Source organism: Nipponia nippon, unplaced genomic scaffold, assembly GCF_047370975.1.
Source record: "Nipponia nippon isolate SJK-2023a ecotype South Korea unplaced genomic scaffold, ASM4737097v1 scaffold_3, whole genome shotgun sequence".
Lineage (NCBI taxonomy): Eukaryota > Metazoa > Chordata > Aves > Pelecaniformes > Threskiornithidae > Nipponia > Nipponia nippon.
This window is the reverse complement of record NW_028262347.1, coordinates 79,186,068-79,201,848: the sequence shown is the minus strand read 5'-3', so window position 1 is coordinate 79,201,848 and position 15,781 is coordinate 79,186,068. Positions and strand designations below refer to the sequence as shown.

At 39.8% G+C, this 15,781-nt stretch overlaps 1 protein-coding gene across 3 annotated transcripts in view; it reads left to right on the top strand.

Annotated features, from left to right (window-relative positions):
* The window catches only part of WNT7B (Wnt family member 7B), a 95,183-nt gene that overhangs the window by 53,900 nt on the left and 25,502 nt on the right, over positions 1 to 15,781 (top strand). For 2 of the 3 annotated variants that reach the window (XM_009465047.2, XM_009465046.2), the window contains exon 2: positions 1,106 to 1,332. In XM_009465047.2, coding sequence (XP_009463322.1) covers positions 1,106 to 1,332 — 227 coding nt within the window. Of the gene's footprint in view, positions 1 to 397; positions 436 to 1,105; positions 1,333 to 15,781 lie in introns of those variants that run through there. The other variant, XM_087764627.1, reaches the window with a different exon arrangement.

Here is a 15,781-nt window from a genome sequence, read left to right as displayed (position 1 = left end):
AAGAGGGTTTGTGGAGCTACTTCCTTGCAGGTGCCGAGAAGCAGTGATGCACTCGGCACCCTGGTTTGCCAGCCGAGGAGCAGGACAGCCAGCTGGGGAGTGTGGCAGGGGCTTTTCCAGGCTTTGGTTGCGTAGCTGTCTCAGGGTCCATCACACCATGCTGAACAAGGCTTATTTTGCTAATGCAGCTATACTGCTCTCTTTGCTCCTGCTGACTTGTCCAGAACCAGTTGAAGAATCCCGGCATGGGCCTGGCTGGTACTCGGTAGATGTGACTTGAGGCATCACTGAACCTGTACCCATGTTCTCTTATTTTTCAAAATATTACCACTTAAAATGTAGCCTGTGAAGGTGTTGAAAAATGAGCCTGTAAAGATGTTGAAAAGTGAGCTGAAAAATGAAAAGTAAATGCACTGAAGTGAAAATATATAGCAGGTGCAAGTTATATGCAAACTTTATAATGAATTCTGAAAATATGCTTGAAGAATGAGAAGTACAAATGTTTCTAGTCTGGATGGCACATATTAAGGATCATTTGTATGTGCTCCATGATATTTGCCAGGTCTAAAAGTATGCTTATGCTGGTGAACTTTCCTTAATCACTCAATACCCTGAGTATAATAACGGGCAAGAGGGTTAGTAGCATGAAGTCATTCTCGAAATTGTGCTCAACGATTTCAAATGAGGGATGGATGAACTGGCTGCAGTAACTAAAATGCTGAGCCTGAATCTACGTAGGCCATTCAAAGCAGACATGAGGTCCAAAGATTTGTGGACAATCAATTATCACTATTTTTTACTTTTAAATATGTCTTGCTTTCCACATCTCATCAGCTGATGGCTGCATGTAAGACTGGAAACAAAAGTGCCAAAATTCCATTTGCTTGTTGTTTCTGGCACAAATCAGATCAGGAATTACTGCAAGATTTCCAACCTCATTTACCAGACCAGAAAGGTTGGGATAAGTCTGCATAACTATAGGAACCGACTTCCAGCCCTTCCACTTTTGCCCAGCACCTAGCCTGTCACATGGCAGCACAGAGCAAGAGCAATTAATGGCCTCAATTTGTTTACAATATGTCTTTCTGCTTTTTTTTTTCTTCAGAGCTTTGTCATCGGTGGTGGCTTTAGGAGCTAATATCATCTGCAACAAAATCCCAGGCCTGGCCCCTCGGCAGCGAGCCATCTGCCAGAGCCGCCCTGATGCCATCATTGTGATCGGGGAAGGGGCACAAATGGGAATCAATGAGTGCCAGTACCAGTTTCGGTACGGGAGGTGGAACTGCTCCGCACTGGGAGAGAAAACAGTCTTTGGACAAGAGCTTCGAGTAGGTAAGGGTGTCTCTAATACAGTGCTGAAGCGATATGTTGGGGCTGTATTTCTTTTAGCTTTCTCACTGCGGTCCTGCAAAGGTTTATATCCCTCTGGTATTTGCCTACTGGAGTTGAACAGTGATGCTCCCAGAATGGTTGTCTGCATGTTTGCAGTCATTGAAAAGTAACTGGCAAGAGACAGGAGATCTCTAGTGGTATCTAGATGAAGTCATTCATATCTGTGCAACTTCATACCCAGCAATGACTGAGATGCCTGCATGGGCATCCAAGGACACATCACACCCCATGAAAAAATATTTCCAATTGTCATCCTGTTAGAAGTTGCCAAGATAACCACAGTGCATGTTATGACCAATCAAAAGGGAACTAAAATCAGCTCCAAAAAAAGCTCTGCAGACTTCCCAAAAACTTAAGTAATGGGAGAGTCCCAATTAACTGATGGAAGTACAGTGCATACAACACTGGCCTTCCAATATATGGCAGTGATACGTATCCATTTTAGTGTTGCTATCATATTGTAAAGAAAATACTGAAAGTGATTGGAGGCAGGAAACCTATTCAAAGAAAATAATACAGGACCTTGGCCTGACAAACTGTTAGCTACCAAAAGTTAAATTGATCACTTTCCATTTACCCTATGTCTGATATTATTTCATAGGGGAGATTATGCAAATTTTTTCCAGCACAGAGATCATTATTTTCCTCATCACCCAGATGAGTATCCTTAGCCTGTTCCTGACCTTCCCTCTCTCCTTCAAGGGCAGCCCACTTAGCATCCTCCATGCTGTCTGCTGCTCAGTGTTGGGATAACATTCTGTAGTGTGTGTCTCTCACAAAGGCCATTCAGCTTCTCAGTGGGGCTGTAGCCTGTTCTTCTTGTGTCTGAGTCTTCTTTGGGTGACACCTCTTTCTTGAATTCAACGGTTCGGTTGAGTCTTGTGCCTCCAACACAACTGAATGTGGTCAGACATAAGATCTCATCAAAACTGTGTGAAACAAAGGCATAACATTTCATCCCATCTGTGCAAAAAGGAAATGACTTCCATGGTGCTTTGGTTGTTACTGGAGATCAAGGCTTTGGGTTTTTTTTCCAACACCTTTGTGAAATGGACACCAAAAGCTGAGGCATGCTTAAATCAATGATGGAACAGAATATTTTTTCAAAGAACATGCAAGTCTGAGATTCTGGCTGAGGTCTGGGTTTTTTAAGGGCACAGTGGCCCAGATGTAAGGTGTTGTAATTGAATAAATCCATTGGCATCAGGGGAACTGACTTACACCCACAGAGAATCTGTCATATGCTGTGAGCATTACTCCACACCAAGTCACAGAAGTGGAGAGGGCTATAACTAATAATAAAAAGACCCAGTAAACCAAATTAATGGCAAAAGAAAAGTCTGAACTTTTCGAACCTCAGAAAAAAGTTTGGTAGAATTTGGTTCTGATGCCAAAAAGCTGTTGGTGAGGAATTTGCTTATCAGTGTCTCTTCCCACATTTGTCCTAAGTTATTTCTAATTCTGTTTAGATAATACTTCTTGCCTAACTTTCGTTTCTTAAAAAGAGTGTAAGTGGAAGGCATTAAACACCCTCAAGACACCACATACAGGAAATAACCTAACATTTGACTTTTACCTTCAACTTTAAATGAACCAGAAAAACATCTAGTCACTTGACTATTAGAAGCACAGGTCTGGTCCTCCTTGGTTGGTCTTACACTTGTTTGTCTTACATTGATGTCCAAAATGATGTTGCTGCCAGAAAATATACAGCTGCCAAGCATGCCACTGTTGTACTTCTTCATGCTGTGTTGTCTTGATCTGCCAAAGCTTGCAGGCATGCTCTGACCCTTAGACAAGTAAGTCTTCTCAACTTCTGTGAGATCACTTATGTCCTTGAAGAGGCACACTCTGGAGGATTGTACCAGAGTCAGTGTCATCACTAAGCTTCCTAGTGAAAAGGCTTTTGCCACTTCTGCTTTTCTCTTCAAGCTAGGAATCTTGTGACACTTCATCAGTTCCGTCCTTGTACTCATCAGTATTAATCCTCTTCACCACTGAGAGATTCCTTTCATCCTCAGAAATCTTGCAAGTGAGTGCAGTCCAAATGCCTGAAGAGGACTGCAAGTTGGGCCTGTGCTTTCATTCTGAACGTCCCTATACAAAATAAGAGCTACAGAGAACAAAAATTGTTTGGCATCAGGATGGACCAGCTATCAGGTTGGTCAGACTATACAAAGTTTGAAAAAAATAGGGTTTTCTTGAGCCACTGTTCAGGCCGTATTTGCCAAAATGTTCACCAGATTTTTGACTTCTTCACCGAACCTGGGTGGTTTCTTGCAACTCTGAAATGACCGATGTGGAATTTGGTGGGTTCTTTTATGGCTTAACCCAAACACAGACAAAACTTGGCAGTTGCAGCTGAGTTCTGCTTTGACATTTGTTGGGTGTGAAACCACACAAACTGTAACGGATGGAGAAGGTTTACATGACCCTTGCCAGCTGAGCCAGATGAGTTCCATGCATGTCTATAAAGGATCCCATAATCCACATGTCTTATTTGTTTTATTAGTGGAGTAGCACCCAGAGACAATGTGGTCAGTATCTAGGAAAAGGACAGGGTTTAGGAAGTGGTGTTATTACACTAGTGAGGGGAAAAAAGTTTAAAGGACAAAGCTAAAAAAAAAAAAAGAATACTTCAAAGGTACAAAATACTTGTAAGCATAAATATTCACATGTGTAACAAAACACATCTGTGTCTGACACGTACAGAAACACTAAACCAGACATTTGATTCTGCCTGAACAAACTGAAGAAAGGATTAAGACTGAAAAAGTCTTAAGTACTTAAGTACTTCACCCCAAAGGAAAGCTTATCTAGCTTTTTCCAGAATCACTTAGGGAGATGAACAATCATGGCAAATTATTCAGGTCATAGGGAGGAGGGGGCGAGTAAGCTATGATAGCATATTAATTGCTCTCTGTCTGTATGGGAGAGGACCTACTCTTTAGCCACTGGGCCAAGGCTCTACCACGAGCACTGACAAGTGCAGATTTAGGGTTATTCTAATTCATATCCCAATGCAACACTCCTCCCCACCAAATTCAAAGCAAGCCCCCAGACTCACCCAACATGACGTTTCTCCAACAGCTGTGCATCTGTTGCCAACATCACCTCTTGGGCGTCATTGTACTCCAACTATGCACGTCTTCCTGTCACAACCAAGCAGCAGCCAGAAGGCATGACGCAGGAGCAAATGTCCACCCTTGTGACTTCTGGGGAGCCTACTGTGCCAGGGAAATCCCCAGTAAGTTAGCTAAGCTGGATCAGTGCTCAGCTATTTTTTCAAAGAGGTACTTGAGTGCATGAGGGCTGTACCACTTATATAGTACATGGGAGTCTGTATTAAAAATTGTTGGAATAGTTCAGAGGACAGATTAAAAACTATAGAAATTATGTTAGACATGGGGCATTCCTGTTGATGTGAAAGATTTATAGCAGCCAGAGATAAAAAGTGACAGAGATCCAAATTAGTAGCATGAACAAAGGATGTGGCATGGGATGAATTAGCCAAGCATTGTGTGTAGCTTTTTTTGGTATATTTATAGCTGGGAACTTTTCCATAGCCATGCCATCCCCAGAGAAAAGTCACTACTACACTCACTTTATTCATCCTGTTCCTGTACATGTATGTGTCACCTTGGTGCACTCATGTCTAGTTTTCATGCCAGCTTCTCACATAAAGTTGTCTTTTGCACTCTCCACTCATTCCTCTTGCTGTAAGCCTCTTTAACAAACTACCTCTTTAAAAATTACCTCTTTAACAAATGGATTAAAAAAACTAATTGGTTAATGATATATCAATTGTTATTGCTGATAACCGTTGTTGAAAGATAATTGTCCTAACTTTTTGAAGGCAAGGACCCTGATCTGGAAGAGTAAAGCCTGTGGTCCTGTCAGGTTATTGATGCAAGAGAGCTCCAGCACTAGCGACTGGTCTCTATTCCCCCAAATGATGGTTGGAGCAATCTATCATGTACCTCTAAAAGTTACAGATCATTAATTACAGTTGGAAGCAAATAACTCCACGCAAAAAACTAAGTAGTGCAGCCTCTGAAATATGGAGTCAGAATCAATAATGGAAGTGAAACCTACTGTTGTTCTTTGACAGTGGATTATTCTGGCTAATTATTTCTGCGTTGACCATTTCCGCTGGAATTCTCCAAATTGAAGTGCTTATAAACAAACTGCTTTTATCAGTGCTAAATCCAGGGCAAAAATGAGGTGTTTTGAAAAATATAGCTGTCAAGATATCAAAAATAATCTGTAGATGTCTCCTTCGTCAGACTCATGTTGTGGAAAATGATCATGATTTAGTAGTATTCATTTGGCTGTGTCATTGATACAATGATTTGGCAAATTATTGAACTGGACACCTGACAGGGAAGAATCAACAAATAGGCAAAAAACAAGGGTGTTCTGAAGTTTTAAAAAAAATCTCTGACCTTTTGTATTGATCTATAGTTTTCTGGCATGTCGAAAGGGTGCATCTGAAGTGAGGTTAAAGCCTTGCTTGCTGTGGGAGGTTTAGGAGAAGAACCACATTTTAAGAAGCTTCCTGTCGCCACTCAGTTGCTCAACTTTTGCTCCACTCTCCAGGCAGAAAGGGGGAGAGATGGGAGAGAAAACTACAGTTTTAAAGACTAACAAAATCTTTGCATGGATTTTATTAACTCACAGGTGAAGAAGACTTTACAAGTTATTTTGAGAAACACAATCAGAAAATAAAGTTGAATTTCATGGTTATATACAAGCATGCACTCGTACACACGCACCCATAAACCGCTAAGAAGACAGCATAATTTCGAACAGAAGACTAAGAAAGGGAGGGGAACATCTTCTGAAGGAAAGATACTCATAAAAAAAGTGATTCTTTCTGTATTTGTACTGGAAACAGGTAACTAAGTCCACATTGGATCCCAGTGTTTTAGCTGCAGGCCTGAAAGAACATGGGAATTGGGCATGAAAGATATGTAAGTGATGGCATCATGGAGAAATGGTTGACATCTTCTCATACATGCTGAGGGGGTGTCAGCCAGTAAATTATTCTTGGTTCAGGCCATATATAGGCTTAATTAAATTTGGATTCAGACTCACATATGAATCCAGTCATTTTTATTCTGGGCTATGATGGTGGTTTAACCGAGATGCCAAATGTTCATAAAAACTTCCTACCAAAAATGGGAGGAGTAGAGAGGCTCATTATTCTCCAAAAATGGAAATTCGCTTCCAAGTAGACACATTAATCTGGCACAGTAGTGTCTAGTATGGTATGAGTTGGCCAACTTGGAAAGCTTGACTTTCAGTAAGAGCAGAAAACTTCCAATACATGAAGACAGGCAGCATTCTTAGGAATGTTTTACAACCATACTTGTGCTTTAATGCTATCAGCAAATCAATAAAGGGAACCGTAAATGAATCCAGATAGTTTGCCTAAAGTAAGTACATTTCTATCTCACTTTTTGCCTTTCTTTCCTCCTGCCACTTCTTTCTCTGTTACTTTATGTTCTCATTTTCCATTTTTTAAATCGATTTATGTTGTTACTTATATATTTATTAATGCTTAGTAATATTCATATATCAGGTTGACTGTATGTTTATTATTCTAACATCTGTGTGTTTATTATGGGAAAATCTATCTTTACGGACTTGCATTATATCCAATAAAAACAATATGGGGGAAAGAAAGGAATTGTACAGCTGGAAACAATTTGGAGGGGGAAAATGAGTTAGAATTAGATTATTTTAAATATGATACAGAGCAGGGTACACACTTCACCGACAGAAAGGCAGTAATTATCTTTGTCATAGCAGTAGGTGCTATGATTGGTTTAGGCATTTGTCAGTTATTGTGAACCTCAATTGCACAGTGGCTTTTGGACCTATTGTGGAAAAATTTCTGGGTTTTTGTTGTTGTCATATAGCATGGTTCCAGACAACAATGTCCTTTGAGCATTCAAGCTTTTCAGTAATTTGAACTGGATGTCTGCGTTGGTGCTAGGATATGGTAAAAACCATTCCAGTGTGAGAGGTGGCTTCTCAGGGGATGGCATCAGCTTTCAACTCCTAGTGCAGCAGGCTGCCTGGGATGCCAGGAGAGAGGGACACAGGATGCATTCAATCAGCTGAAATCTGTACTAGGGCTGTGTGCAACTTCCAGGTCTTTATTACTCACGTGGCTACCCTGGAGTGACTGCCGATGGCCATTTCAGAAAATGTCATTTGGAGCTATTGCATTTGCAAGTGTGATTTAGTAAAACTAGTAGATGCTAAAAATACCATGGCAAATTTAATGAGCTGTGGCTTATGCAAGGATAGTTTTTAATACAAGCACAATGGTGTATAACAAGACGTATAATTGTTGGTTATTTAGAGAGAGAATTTTCTCATTATTAGGCTGAATTAACAAAAAAACCCACCGCAACAAGACATGCATAGTGAACTACCACCCATACCAGCTGGCTAAATGACAGGCAGGCAGGCAGAGGCAGCTGGTAAAGAGAAAAAAACACAAATCTGAGGACGTCCTCAGTGTGCTCATTTTGCAGGAAAGATTTACCAAACTGCAAACACTCATTTCAAAGCCTTCTCTTAAAATGTCTCAAACAGTGCATTTCTTTTCACAACTGACATGTTGTTGCTGGAAGGAGAAACAAAAATATCCTTAACCTTAAGGATATCCAGTATATTTGTTCTAGCTTATTAGATATATGTTATTGCAGAAAGATTTCAGTTATGTCAGTGACTGTCCCACAAATTGCCTTACAAAGGTAGAAAGGCCATGCTGGAACAAAGCTGGGCTATTCCACCTAAAGACCCGTGCACTTCTATTAGTTACCCTACGGGCAGTAAAGTAAGTACTGCAAGGTATGCAAGTTGTCTTACAAGGACAGTTTTCCCCGTGCAATTCATTTTGATGGAAAGCTAAACAGTGGAAAAAAAGCTGTGATAATCTAGTTGTTACAAGATAAAGTAAGTGAGAGGGCTGGTTTAGTTTGTATTATCATCTTTGGAGGAAATTAAAGAATTGATTCAAACAGTTCATACTTTCTGGCTGTGGAAGGGTGGATAAGCTTTTTACTATCACAAGTAGCAAAGCAAGACAGTAACCCAAACCAGAATACGAAAATAAACCTCCCAGCTGGCAGCAGCTGAGGTTGGGAAGGATTGGTAAAAAAGTTATGAAACAACTACTGTGCTAAGAATTTATATTATTTCAACTGAGGAGACAGCCCATTGTGAGTGGTAGGTTCAGACTCTTCTTCATTTTAGTAGATTTCTGTCACTTGGAGGTTTTTAGAAAAATAAAAATATCTTTCTATTCTAAGGAATTACTGTTGTATTAAAGAAACATCCTGTTTTGAGAGGATGGAGGATTCCCATCTTAGTGAATCAACTCAAAAATTTGTGTGTGATAATTTCTCTGTGCTTTAAAAATGTCTTTAGATGCCAGAGCCTCATAATGATCTGGCGAGGCTTAATTAATGTTTTCAAAACACACTACAAACCATAGATGAAAAGATAAATGTGAATGGACACTGCCATTTTTAAATTATAAGTTGACAGTAATAAATTTTGTTTGACTTTACCAGAAAAAATGTTGTTTTGCTACATCAATTTTGTCATCTCTATCTCTTTTTTATTGTCACCCTATAAAAGAAATGTCCGGCATATGTAATCAGTAGCATATAATAATTTCCAACCATGAATAGGCAGATTTTTATATTTCCCAATTTATGTTCTCTACTCCCTAGTCTTTTTGTAAGGTACTACTGTCTAGTTCAAGTGTAGCTCAATTGTGTTTCCTTTTCCCTTAAGGGTCATGAATTTGAAGAAAAGTATAAGTTCTCCTAAATTAAAATGTTATTATTGCAATTTAAATATTTACCTCTTTGGCAGCAGGCTTGCTTTAAAAGGCAGACATCCTTATTCTAAACATAGCACTAATATGTTAATACAATTACTTCATGAACTCTGTGTGGCTTGCAGCTGGATGAGAAATGGTGGATGTTGACCTGAATGAAATCTGGAATTTCCATCCTGAGGGAAGTGCTAACTTTTTAAACTTCTGTTTCATTCCATTTTTACATGTAAAAATGAAGATTTTCTTGGAACAGATGTTTTTCTGCAGACATTTTCAAACTAAAATAGATTGATATACCTGACTCTGAACAACTCCATTTTGGTTAGTTAATGCTCTTAATTTTAAATTAATTAAGTGCATTGATGTAAATTGATGCAGGGAACTGTAACCGGGGAGACTCAAGCCTCTGTATGTCATGAGCTCTGCTCTCACGTGCTTCTGTATGTATTCTAAGCTATATGGTTCCACAACACACCGCACAGCTTGATAAGAGACATCACGTATCATAGGGACATGGTTTAGTGGTGGACTTGGCAGTGTTAGGTTAATGGTTGGACTTGATGATCTTAAAGGTCTTTTCCAACCTAAACGATTCTATGATTCTATGACACACTGCCTTCCTGTGACCTTAAACCTCAGGTTAAAAAAAGGCCATTATGCTCTCAAAAAAACAATGGACTGCCGTGGGGATGCAGTTTAATACTTTTTTCCAATGGTTCAAAACTAAATGGACCTGGTTTTTATTAAATGGAGTAGCTCCATTAAAGTGTCAACGTGGAAAAGAAACATTTTTTTGGAGAGGGACAGGTACTTATGGTTTTTTGGCATTCTGGGATCATCCTAATAAATATGTAGTTAGCTGTAGTGGAAAAGGGTACCGTTATGTATAATTGGGCCTTACAGGCAGAGTCTGTAATGACCTGTAACTCTGATCGTCTCCCTTTCAGCACTGGCCAAAAGAAAAAAAAAAAATCCTCATTTTTTGTTGCTTTTAACTTTGTCTTTAGCTACTTAAGATAAAATTTTCCATGTTACTTTACTGGTCTGCCTTGGGATGAGTGAGTCAGAGGTCCCGTGGAAAAGATAGTATGCAAATTCTAGACTATTATTTAATTGAATACTGTAACAAAATTTGGACACAACAGGGCTAACTTTGCATAGCAACATTGTTTGGCATTTCTTTACTTCCAAGAGCCTCATTTGGAACGTTAATGTTCCTTTAATGTCATTTTTTTTCATGTCACTTTGTAATAAAATTGCTGGCTACAAATGATCTATAGCATGCTAACTCAATTAGTTACTTCCAGTGTCTCAGTTCTATTGGTCAATGACTTACAACGTAACGCACATTTAAAACAGGAAGACAAATAACATTTAAAGTTAAATAAAGTGGTGCTGGGCTTAATCCAAAATGACAGGGGCCAAATTCTGGTCATATTGCAGTCAGTAGAAATTTTGCCACTGCTTTCTCTAGAGCCAGGATTTTACAGCCACTAAAAAGGCTCCTGGCTTTTGGGTACAAGCAGAAGTCCAAAGTGGAGCTGAATTTCACAGCAGGGACTCAGCTAAAACCTAATTATTTAAATGGAAATCAACTATAGAACATTTGATTTTTTAAGTACAGAGCAACTTTGCAAACAGGCAGGTGCTGCCAAATCTTGCCCCTGCAAGAAAAGTTCTTTACGTAAGATGACAGGTAGCACAGGACGGCAGCTAACCTGTCGGTATGTGATCCTGTAATAACTTGGGGTTCTAATGACTTTGGAGATTCCTTGAGCTTTACTTCTGCGGTTAACTATGTTGTCAAAATCTCTTCCCTAGAATTACAGATGATAGGTTTGGTCATCTAGTTCAACCTCTACATCAAGCAGGACAGGCTAAACATAACATTAGTCTTCAGAGTTACATGTGTAGCAGCATCCCTCCCTTTCCTCCTCTGTTCTTTGGGATACGTTCTGTTTGGTAAACCATCTGTTTCTAAATTGAAAAGCTTGAAATGCACAGAGAGGCATTTACAAACGCTACAAAAAACACAGTATTTGTTGATCTGTACATTTTGGTTTGCAAACAAATGTTTTAGCATTCGGGCTTAGGTCACCGATCCATGCAGTTTGCTGCCTTGCCTCTAGTCACAAGTAATTTCTTTTTCTAATGAAGTGGCTGGCATATTCCAAAATATTATGTCTGACAAATATCTTATTTTCTAATTGACAAAATTTCCTTCCTGAGTATCGTGCTTGACTTTTTAGCATTGGATTAAATTACCCGTGACTGTAGTTTATTTCTTACTGATGTATTGTATGTCCATAACTGTGAAGTATGTTATTATTGTTATTGGTACAAAAGTCAAATTAAAATGAAAGCAAGCAAGCAAGCAAGCAAGCAAGGGGACTATATAATCTATTATTTGGAGGCTTGAAAAAATGAATCTAGCATGGTAGTACTAAGGCAGCTGTTATCTCAGGATTCAAACTGGCCAACAACTTTAGTTGTGCTCTGTTTACCCAATATGTGGTTAACTTTAACCCCCCCATTTTAAGTCCTATTGAAGTAAAAGAGGGTTTGAAAGTGTTTCACTTTAAATGTGTGCCCAAATGGTTTACAGAATACAGAAGTCATGGTGAAAGCCAGCATGGAAGATCAAGCTGACAATGGGTCCTTCAGCTAGTAAAAAGTGTCACACCTATCCAGTTTTGATCAGATTTGGCTTTAGGATTGAAGTGGATCTAGGAGACAACTTGTAGCCACAAGTGTAATCTGTTGTAATCTCTGATGGTCTCTCCACTGCAGAGGTTCAACCTCCAATTTCTGTGACTGTGAAGGAAAGATGATTCCTAAGATTTAACCAGTGTTGGTGTAAAATGTGGGCTTGGATGGCTGAGGAGTCTTTAAGTAGACTGCTCCCCAGAAAGTTCACTGGTATCCCACTGGATACTTCTGTCTCTAGATAGAAGCTCAACATACATGGACTGAATTGCTGTAGCCTGGAGAGCCCTATGCAAGTTGCTAAAATGAACGATGTTTACTCATGGATCATGATTTATTTATACCTGTTCACTCATTTCTTCATGACAACGTGGAAAATTATTTTCTGTCTGATTCAGCCTCCACCCATCCTGTTCAGAAGAAGTCTCCTCACAATATCATGGTCAATGCAACCTTGCAGATTTTGAGAGGTAATAGCAGAAGTGGTAGCAGTGGTTTCTGTCTCTGTTGCTGAACTAAAGGACTTCAGACAACAGAGGCAGAAAAATGGGGAGCCCCTGCCTCACTTCTTTCCTTTGGCCCAGCTTCATACCACATAGCTCTAGGCATTTGGATGAGATGTCTAAGATAGGCACCTAGTCAGCCTGTATTCCTTGTATGGTTAAAGAAGAGAGAGAAGCACTTTCAGAGGGCAATTTGGATCTTAATTTGACTGCACGACTGTCTGGAGGTCCCCGTTGGCTATCCTGGGAGCTTAAACTCTCTAATTAGGCATCAAGCCAGTTAATATCTAATTTTGGTTTGTCTGTGAAATTTTTGCTCTTCTCCATATACATTTCTCAGGGGAGCATGTAGTCCTCTCATATACCTGCTTGCCCCACATAGCAGTCATGGAAACATGACCCTCATTTGAAGTCCTAGCTATTCTTGATACTCATTCACCAGTAGTACCTGCAAAGGTTGTCTTAGCTGATGACTTTCAGATAGATACTGGCAAAAAAAAAAAAAATGCTGCAACCACAGGCATAACTCAACCACTGCTATTTGGAAATTTAAGAACAAGTGGGAGTCCAAAATTACCACCAGATGGTGCACCTATTTAGCAAGTGACAGAGACATGTTCCACAAGAAAGGGTAGCCACAGCCTCCAGCAACCCATCAAGTTGCTTCCCCTGCTGTTTATTCTCAGCTGTGGTATAAATTGAATGTGTCTGAAACATGGACCTGCCGGTCATACTATTCTGTTACATTTAATATGGAGTATGTTTTCAATCTCCACGATGGAAGCCTTTCAACTGCCTGGCTAGGGACATGAGGAAGTGGGAAAGAGCGTAGCAGATCTATGAATGCATGTAAAGGGAGAAGGAAAGAAAAAGAGATGGGCCGGGAGCAGGAAAAATCGGTAATGGTGAATGGCAAAGAGCAGGCTACAAAATCAGAAGTGGTTAGCACAGAGCATCTGCGCGTTGCTGTTTCATTCGGTTGGGCTAGTTCTGGCTATTAATGGTAAGTAGCTGGAAGAAGGCTGAGGTCAGGGCATTTCTGAAGGATAGTCTTGATGTATAAGTCAGTATTTTGGAAAACTGCCAATGCCAGTATCCCAGGCGAAAACACATGGGATATTTTATTAACTGCATAGCAAAGGTGGTGAACTTTCCTAAACAGTAAAGTGGTTTTTATTCTCTAACTGCTTCTCATTCCTAAGTGCTTGTGGTACTCCACACTCAGGGAAAGATTAGCACAAGTTGATAAGCATATATTTTCTGCCGTAGTTCTCAAAATGTCACAAGACCATGTGATTCTTTCAACTAGACTTGCTGTAAATCAATATATTATCATGTGTAGGACATGAGTAGGTCTCTTTTCCCATTCTACTCTACTTTTTGCTTTGAAGAAAATTCTAAAGTAATATGTAGGTTCCTGGCAAGCCTCTTTCATGAACATTACAAAATTGATGCAGAAGAAAATACTGTGAGTCTTTCATTCCTTTGCATAGATGTGTCTTTTACTGTTTTCTATTGGTTCGGTGTGTTTTGAAGGATGCCATCAATAGAATTTAATATATTGCTAGAGAATGATTAATTAGAAAGGTTGTTCTTTTAATTACAACTTGACCAGTAAAGAAACGCCTGAACTGAAAATTTCCTCTCAGCAAAGAGTGAAAATGTTTGCATATTCTTTAACTTGGGAAGTACTCATTCTGAACGGGTAAAATCATTTTTCGTTCTCTTTGTCCAAGCTGAGAGGAAGGCGTCACCTCAAGAAGCTCAATACAATTCCCTTCCTATCATTTTTCACATACCCTGTGGCTCCTGGTTCAATGTGAGAACTATCATTTTATGGTTAAAGCATGGACCAGGAGATAATGGAGTTGGACTCTGTTCCCAGCTGTGCCATATACTTTTCTTATGACCTTGGGCAAGTCACTTCATACCTCGCTGTTTGGAGACTAAAGATGACTAATTTCAGTGGGGAATCGAAAGGCTTAATTAATGTGGACTAACCTCCACTTAAATATTTGTGACTTACTCTGGGATCCTCAAACAAAAATGGTTGCTGTTGAAGACTTCTTATCCAAACAGGAAGCAAAGGACAGAAATGTCGAGGAGGGATTTGGTCTTCTAGAAAGTGATTCCGGGCCTGAAAAAAGACCATACTGAAAACTCTCAATAGAATAGGCCTGGTAAGATTATTAGCTGAGTTTGCATAAGAAGGAAGTTTGGAAACTTTAGGTAGCTGTCTATAAACAGCCTAAACTCAAATTTCACGAAGAGAAAAATACTTACATGTTCAGTACTTACATGTAACATAAAAGAGAGAGAATAAAGCCCACAGGGAGAGTAACTGCTGGTTACTTACTGTACGCTCGCTGTATGTGTGCTGTGATTCTTCGAGTAAATCTTCCTGTCCAAGGCCCTCTTTTTCTAGCTACTGGTGCACAGTGACATCCTGACATCAGCGATGGGGCTTGAACACTTTTCCCCTCCTTCCCTTTCTTTTTCTCCTTGCTGTCTCCCATTTTCTTTTACTTCAGCAGTTCAGTAATGCTGAAACCAAGTTCCCTTCCCTTTTGTTTGGTTTTCCCTTGTCCGTTGATCAACCACGTTGCATTATTACAGACACTGTAGTATTAACTACAGTATAAACAGAAGCTCTTAGCAGAAGAGTTAGCTGGGATTTCCCTGCCCTCTTACACAATCGAAGTTTCTGCAGTGCTACTTTCTTGTTTGTTTTCAGGGATTAGCGGCAATATTCCACATACTACTGACATAATGAGGCATAAGCTTCGCTTAAAGAAGGCAAGACACTGATTTTTAAAAGACCCTGGACTACTATGCTACTAGGGATGGGCATGGAAAGTTTGAAAGGCAGCAGAGTACCCTCAAATCTGAGTGGCAGTAAGATTGCTGGTGGGCTTTTGCACAGCATGAAGTGTTTCCGTGAATACTCTGTCCTGTTCAAAGTTAAATTCAAAGTGTCTGCACGGAATATCTCATATAGCACCATGTGCATGCTGTCAGTTTGTATTAACCAGAGGAAGATGACATCATGTGATAGACAAAAACACTACTTGGTACCATATAGCCTAATCCAAGACTTTTCACGTGAAACATTTGTTTTGTTTTGGTTTTAAGACTTTTGCCTTTCTAACTGGTCTGTTTTAATTAGAGCTCAACCTGAACCACAAACGATAGATTTGAACTTTCCCAGAGTTCAGTGGTGTTCAGATCTGGCTTTTGGTTTGGCCCATCACAAAGACAGGGGTCAGCTTCAAAGTTCAGATCTGGAAACGGGCTGCTACAAAGCAGGAGGCTGAAA